The 8,101-nt window shown below is 46.7% G+C and overlaps 1 protein-coding gene across 2 annotated transcripts in view; it reads left to right on the forward strand.

Moving 5' to 3' along the window:
• The window catches only part of nr6a1a (nuclear receptor subfamily 6, group A, member 1a), a 68,269-nt gene extending 60,828 nt beyond the window's left edge, over positions 1 to 7,441 (forward strand). For both annotated transcript variants that reach the window (XM_030359046.1, XM_030359047.1), the window contains 5 exons: positions 1,004 to 1,237; positions 2,367 to 2,621; positions 4,309 to 4,430; positions 4,642 to 4,794; positions 5,480 to 7,441. In XM_030359046.1, the coding sequence (XP_030214906.1) occupies positions 1,004 to 1,237; positions 2,367 to 2,621; positions 4,309 to 4,430; positions 4,642 to 4,794; positions 5,480 to 5,616 (901 nt within the window). In that variant the 3' untranslated portion in view covers positions 5,617 to 7,441. The remainder of the gene's footprint in view (positions 1 to 1,003; positions 1,238 to 2,366; positions 2,622 to 4,308; positions 4,431 to 4,641; positions 4,795 to 5,479) is intronic.
• The last annotated feature ends 660 nt before the right edge of the window (positions 7,442 to 8,101 follow it).

Consider the following 8,101-nt stretch of genomic DNA (forward strand, 5'->3'; position numbering starts at 1 on the left):
TCCAAGTGAGTTCTCTCCCTCTTTGACTCCCTCTTCTCCTCCCTCCTCCCCCCTCCACCCTCTTTTCCAAGTGAGTTCTCTTGCACGCACGCACGCACGCACGCACGCACGCACGCACACGCAGTCCCACTCCCTCTCCACGATGCAAAATTATTGAAAGAAAGAAAGAAAGAAAAACCAGCAGAAATAAAGAAGTATGCGGCTGTTATCTGCAAGCGACGTGCATTGTCTGTGTGCCTGCCAAGGCCACATATTGTCTGCTCATGCCGTGTATTCTGATCACTCGATGTGTAAACATGGCCTTTATCGCCCGCGCACACACACACACACACACACACACGCACATGCACACAAACACACCCTCAGCAGCCAGGATAACAGATAGCTGAAGAACCCCTCCTCCCCCCCCTCGTGATTCTAATCAAATGAAATCTGTAAATGAAATGCAGCCGGAATTATCAGCATGCCAATGCAGTGACCTGGGTGTCTCGGCTATGTGGGCCTTTTGATTTAGGTGATGGGTGGGTGGATGTTGGGTGTAGCAAAACTGAAGGAGCGTCTTAAAGCCCTTTCAGTCGTATGCATAAGAGCTTCTATACACATGCATGTTATTAATTATTTATTAAGGTAAGTAAACGTCATGCAACTTCTTGATTGATTCCATCCAGATGGAAATAGATGGATGGACAATTGCTTTGATGGAGATGGATAGATAGATATAGATGGAGATAGTTGAATTGAAAGCTACTTCGGTACAGGGGTGAGTACGCCACAGGCTAATGGCATCACAGGAATCCCGAAGAACAACATTTCCCAGCATGCAGCAAGTTCCTAAACTACCAAGAGCAGTTGATAATCTCCTGTCCCCCGCCTCCTTCGTCCCAGCTCCTCCCACACTGCAAGCCTTTCCAAAGTCCGGTGTATAACCATCGCTCGGTGGTCCCGCGATTAGTCTAAAGCGCACCTAACCTTTGACCTTTCTCTCCCCCCCCCCACCACCCAGCCGGTCGGGTGAGATGACGGGCTACACGGCGGCGGCGCTGAGGGAGCAGTACATCAACACGTCCATGAGCACCCACTACCAGCTGCTGCCCCACCTCTTCAGCTACGCGGCGCAGTCGGGGCTGCTGACCCCCCAGCCTCGCTCCCTCTACCCGCAGTCCCACCCCATGGTGCTGCAGCTGGTGGCCGCCGAGGACCTCAGCCCCCTGGCCACGCCCATGCTCATAGAGGACGGGTGAGAACGCGTTCGCCTTCCGTTCCCACTGCACGGTTCACTTGTTTTCACGCCAGTAGCTGAGGTGGAGCGTTTTTGGCGGGTAGCCGCAAGGCTGCTAGTTCGATCCCGGGCTCCTCCTAGCACCTCCGAGTGTCGAGGTCTACTCACCCTAACTGCTCCCGACGAGCTGGTTGTCGCTGTGCATGGCTGACGCCGCCGTCGGTGTGTGAATGGGTGAATGTTGGGCACTATTGTAAAGGGCTAAAAAATATATGATTCATGAATACAGTCCATTTACCATTTACATTAATACCCCTCTCAGATCCACCGACGCAAAACGTTGGCATACAAACATAAAATATACATAAAATATGCAATGGAAATGACGTTTTCCATTTTAAACGATAATTACTATTTACTTTGCTGTAGACTGACTAACATATTTGTATGCAATATACTATTAGTTCTATGAAGCTATGGTTATTGTAAATGGAGCATTTAGGAGGACATGGTGAACCTTAGTAAGACATCCATACCTACAACAGTAATATTTTACTCCTGGCACTCAACCACACAGCAAGAAGACATAGTTTGGATAGTTGGTGTAGACTACGTTTCGTATTTGCCACAAGTTTCTGCTTTGTTTTGCCTTAAGCTAATGCTTCGTGATCATGATGTTGTCCACGCTCCATTCTTCACGTCGGAAATGAATGGAAGCTTAATTGATTTGTATTTGTTTCCAAGTAACTCATTTTTAAAGATGGTTAAATACCACATCACAACATGGTTAGGTGTACCTTAGAAATCCCAGACAGGAAATTCCAACGATGACTGCCTTTCGAAGCTTACATCCACCATACATTTTTGTGTGACAGTGTTTCTTTGTTTCTTTATTCTTCCTCTCTCTGGCTCGTGCTCTTCCTCTCTCTGGTGTCAACACAAGAGTTACATAATGATAGAAGGATAGTTATTGAATATGTATTTTTTCGCTTCGTTTATAGTTTTAGGGGGGGGGGGGGGGTGACAAGAGAGAGGGAGACGAACACTAACAAATTTTCACAAAACCTTCCATGAAATGTATTTTTGCATCTTTTCTCACGATCTTCTTCTTCTCTCTCTCTGCCTGCTGCTGGTCCTGCCCCTGCAGGTACAAGGTGAGCCAGGTGGAGCTGTTCGCCCTGCTCTGCCGGCTGGCCGACGAGCTGCTGTTCAGGCAGATCTCGTGGATCAAGAAGCTGCCGTTCTTCTGCGAGCTTTCCATCGAGGACTACACCTGTCTGCTGAGCTCCACTTGGCAGGAGCTCATCCTGCTGTCCTGCCTCACCATCTACAGCGCGCACATCTTCGGAGACCTGGCCGACGTCACCGCCAAGTACACGCCGTCAGACGACGAGCTGCAGGGGTGAGGCACACGCGTGCTAGATACCTAGGGCTCCATCAGCCTACAAGCTGCACGATTGTTAAGAATGCCACCTATTGCCTCTATTTATGATGCATGTTTAATAGTATACGCATATTTATAACGCTATAGCAACGTGTGAACGAAGCGCAACGAAGGGAAGAGCAGATCAGGTTTCTCAGCCAGACTTCTATTACTCCTGCCTCCCTTCCGTTGGAGCTATCTCCCGCCATTAATGTACAACACCCACACACACTCTTCAGAGAGAGAGAGACACTATGAGTGCCTCTCTCTATCCATCTCTCTCTCTCTGTGTCTCACAGCCGCGGCCCTATGCCAACTCAATATATTTTGCGGGGCACAGAGCACAGGGAGGTGAGCGTCCCAGATGGCGGAGCAGAAATCTGTTCTGCTCGGGCCGGCTCGGTATCTCCAAAGTAAAAGCGCAGCAGTAATGTAATAATTCCCATGGCAGCGCCCTTATTGTGGTTGGCGGGGGTCCAGAGAGCCGTAGAGGGGAGGGTCCCGGAGCGCTGACCAGCACCGTCTGATGAATGAAATACACCTCCGGCCCAGGCCGGATGAGGGCGGAGGGGGGTTGGGTGTATGAGAGGGTGGTGTGTTGGGTGGAGAATTGTTCAGAGGATGTGTGTGTGTACTGTAGTTGGAAGGGTGTGTGTTTGGTTGGGAGTCTGCGTGTGCGTGTGTGTTGTTGGTATTTGTGTGTGTATGTACCGGTAAATGTATATGTGTTCGTAGGGTGTGCATTTATGGTTTGTAGTGTGTGTGTGTGTGTGTGTGTGTGTGTGTGTGTGTGTGTGTGTTTGGGTAAGTGGGTGTGTATATGTGTTAGGTGGTTTGTGTGGTTTGTAGGGAGTGTGTGTATGGTTGGCAAGAAGGGTGTGTTTGAAATTGTGTGTGGGTGTATGCGTGTCAGGTCTGTTAATCAGATATGAGTTATCTGATGACCCTTATTCTAATTTTGCGAGAGATTTACGGGCCGTTTTGAGGTCTTTGGGTCAATTTGTCTCCAGATTGTGAGGTAATTTGAGCATTAAATGTGTGATTTAGCTCCTCCTGTGAACCTGAGGTTCTGGACCTGTGCCCGGTTGGGTCCGACGGTCTGAGAGAACAGTCTCTCTATTGTATCCCATCTCCTTCCTGCTCATTAAAACCACGTCAGGAACGGTTCAATAGATTCAGACTCTATTCATCCCCAGTTGTTTGTTACGGTAGTATTGTTCAGGATAGCCACATTATAACAAAAATGGTTTGTATAGAACAAAACTCAATTGGAAACATAAACCCAAAAATACAGTTAGAATAAACCTAGGAAGTATAGAAAAAACATATGCATTCATTATGCTGTGCTCACTTAAAAAAGAAAAAAATAGAAAAAATAACTTGATAGATTTGGCTCTGTTATAGGAGTAAGATCTAAAATCTTGTTATGCAGCAACACCTCTCTCTCGCGCAGTTAGTGATAAGTAGTTGTTTCCTCGTGGCTACAAATCCTTGGGCATCAGTCTGTTCAAACAAACAGGAGACACCTTTTAAACCTTTTCAGTATTCTTCAGTAGCAAAATTGCACATCAAATATTTGTAGCTTATAAGAAAGCGGTCTCTCATAACCCTGTGTGTGTGTGTCACTGTCCGTGTGCGTGTTCTGACGGTTCTCTCTTGGTTCTAGGTTCAGTGAGGAGGGTATGGAGGTGATGGAGCGGCTGATCTATCTGTTCCGCAAGTTCCACCAGCTGAAGGTCAGCAACGAGGAGTACGCCTGCATGAAAGCCATCAACTTCCTCAACCAAGGTAAGGCCGGACACACGTGCTCACCTCTCCTTTACACATGCAGACGGCTGGGTACATTTTGACTGAAGCTGACCTGTGTAGCTGTAGGTTGAAACCAAAACAAAAAAGGTTTATATATTTATATAAGGATACGCTTTAGAAATGGAGATGCAATGTTCGATATGACTGCGAAGTCAGGCCTCCTCCTTTCTAACTTCGGGTCCTTCTCCAGACATCCGCGGCCTGACCAACGTTTCCCAGCTGGAGCAGCTGAACAAGCGCTACTGGTACGTGTGTCAGGACTACACGGAGTACAAGTACCCCCACCAGCCCAAACGCTTCCCCGAGATCATGATGTGTCTGCCTGAGATTCGCTGCATTGCACGTAAGTCACACCTGCAATACTCACGGGTCCGTCCTGTCACATTTTGTCATTTTGTCTGATAAATTTGCATATGTCAAATAAAATTGCGTAAACTAAATGTGAAGCTGTGCCGTGTGGACGCCTGTGTTCTTAGCTCTTTGGGTGTTTATGTAAAGCCGCGTTTCCACCACAGGAACTACACCCAGGAATGCGAAACCTTTGCAGGGATTTAGTTGCAAATTAAGTTTCGGTCTTGCAGCACGGAACATTTAGGGAACTTTAGGCTACTCGCATCATTGTAATTCGGCCACCATTTTTAAACATCTTCAGCCGCAGACTAAAGCAATGCAAAATGTTCACGTCGAAATGCAGTAAAACAATCCTCTCATGCATTCATTGCATCTTATTGCAAAGTGTTCTTCTCCCTTTTTTGTGTCATTTATTTGTTACGCTCCTGGTGTTAAAGGACCTTTATCTGACTAATCTTCTTGGGTCTTTAAGACACGCAGAAGTAGTCTCTTGGTCCAAAGGTACCCGGGTACTTGGGGTGGAAACGTGGCTTAAACTAAACAGGACGAAACCAACCCAATTGTTGTTGTCTAATGTTTTCTTTCAGCCTCTTTAGTTCATCTTCAAACGTAGATGTGGAGCAAACTCATGCAAGCTAGCAAGTGAAACTAACCTCATGTTTTGTGGACACTTTCAGGGAAGTTGGTGAACGTCCCCCTGGAGCAGCTGCCCCTCTTGTTCAAAGCAGTCTTGCACTCCTGCAAATCCAGCCTGAGCAGCTACAGGGCCGGGCCTCCGCCCTGCCTGGTGACTGGGCCTTTGCCTGGAAACTAACCCCCCCATCCCCTGCCCCCCTGAGCAATCCCGGAGCTCCACCTCTGCTCGGGGGGGGGGGAGACACGCCGACATCCCTCCTCTGAATGTGACTAATTTTTAGTATTTAGTTTTCTTTATATATTTATTACACGACAGAGCTGAATGTATGCTGATTTACACTGTGCACATGCTTCTGTAGAAACCAAATGCACGTGGACGCACACGTGGATGCGTTGGTCTGGAGTTTACAAGTGTTTATCCAATGTGCTCAATGCGTGGTGTTGCCACTCCTAGTGCAAGAAGGAGTATTTTAGTCTGGTCGGGCCGACGGAAGTGCGCCAGAGAGTTAAGACTACCTCAGGAAGATGTTAGTTGTTATATTCAGGTACCTTTCCTTGAAGTTAGGAATTAAGAGTTGCCCTGTCCAAAGAAAAAGAGAAAAGATAGGAAAGCAGTGAATTTAAGAACCGCAATTTAATGCTTTGGCGCCACAATCAAAGGCTGAGCCCCTAGAAACCAAAGAATAAGTCCCTATTTAGATGGTGACTCAAACGGCTTATTTACCGATGGGGTTTAGCGCCTTCTAGCGCGTCCTAAACATCACTCAGTTCAGTCTCCAGATTCCTGAAGTGAATGAACTGTGTCTAGATTTGTGTGTGATGGTCGTCCATTAAGGAGTGTTACGGGTATTTTCTACAATCATTAGTATTGGGATCTAAGACTTGATAGCGGTGGAGGCTAATGATGGTGATTAGCCTCGCTTTTTGACCAAAGTGTTATGCAATGCTTTTTATTTTTATTTTTCAAAAGCCCATCGATGGGTCTGGAGCTATCAGCTCTTAGTATTGATTTGTTATCGGCGAAGGATGGAGATGAGAAGCTAAATCAATGTGTCTGGAACAGGGGGGTTCGCCCTCTGCTGGACAGATAAGTGTACTGCTGGATCCCACTAGGCAGTTTTCCCTGAAACTCGCAAACTCACCCGCACACATAACTGCCTCACGCACATGAATTCTCAAACATGCACACACACACACACACACACACACACGCACACACACGCACACACACTAACGCACACACTAACACACACACACACACACACACACACACACACACACCTTAAAACACACCTGGAACCTGACACGCAGGGTCCTAGTGGGTCCAGTTCTGTGGCCAAAAGCACATGCTCCCTTTTGGACAGTGTTGTGAACCGGCCACGGTGGCAGCTGGGAGAAACAGTTTGTTAAAATAGTTAAATACTGGATTTTCAATGAAATTCGTTTTTTATTCAATATTTACTTGGTTTCAACAAATAAACCTGGTTCTTGGTTTCCAGCGGTGTTGACAGGATAGGCGGGTGGAGATGAAAGAGCGATGGGTTTGCTATATTTTTTAGACGGGGACTCCATCGTGTCTGACGGGGGGGAAGCTGAGGGAAATCTTCCAGCTCCACCTTCTGTCGCAGATATGCACAATCTAAAGTTTAATTCTTCAGAGAAAAAGAAGCCATATGAAGGTGTTCTTATTTTTGGAAGTTTGAGATGATTTGTTTCAACGAACTTGAAGTGTCTTTCTTTTTTCTTTTTGTCATTGAATAATTCCTCTGCTTTCTGTTCCGTTTCCGTGAGTTTGTGCGACCGTTTGATGTGCAGTCAAAAGAAAAACACAGATTATCCCACAAATGCAGTTCTTCAAATGACTTTTTTATTTTGCACACTATGCAGTCAGGATTTTTACGAGGCCTTGGAGTGCGACCTCGGACACTGCCCACCTAGTGTGTATCTCTCTCTCTCTCTCTCTCTCTCTCTCTCTCTGTCTCTCTGTCTCTCTGCCTCTCTCTCTCTGCCTCTCTCTCTCTGCCTCTCCCTCATCCATCTCTCTCTCTCTGCCTCTCTCTCTCTGCCTCTCCCTCTATCCATCTTTCTCTCTCGCTCTCTGCTTACCCCTTTATCCATCTCTCTCTCTCTCTCTGCCTCTCCCTCTATTCATCTCTTGCTCTCGCTCTCTCTCACTCTTGCTCTCTCTATCTCTCTCTCTCTCTCTCTCTCTCTCTCTCTGGTCTTTGTTGACCTGCGTCTAAAACAGGGTAAAGTGAGTGTTATGTGTTGCATTCGGGGAGTTACCCAGCATCCAGACTGGTGTACATGTAGTAGTAGCCTAGCACATTGGTAGGTCTTTTTCTTTTAATGTAGAATGTGTCCACTCCCACACAATTCATGTGTCTACAAAGGTTGTTGTTTGGTTTATGTTTTATGGATGTGGTTTTCTGTTTTGTTTGGTGGAAGAGGATGGTGTTTGAGGTGTGAGACAGGATCAGATAAGGGGTCCGTGGTGACATCCAGAGCGGTAATATCCCTTTTTATGTACCACAGTGTATTCCAGCCTTAGCAACCTGAACTCTTGTCTCCTCTTATTCTCGCCACGCCTAACCCTCCACATGTGGATTCTATATTGTGGTTTGATTTTTATTACATTTCCAAGTACCTAGTTATTGTGAATG

The sequence above is a fragment of the Gadus morhua genome, chromosome 6 (genome assembly GCF_902167405.1).
Source record: "Gadus morhua chromosome 6, gadMor3.0, whole genome shotgun sequence".
Lineage (NCBI taxonomy): Eukaryota > Metazoa > Chordata > Actinopteri > Gadiformes > Gadidae > Gadus > Gadus morhua.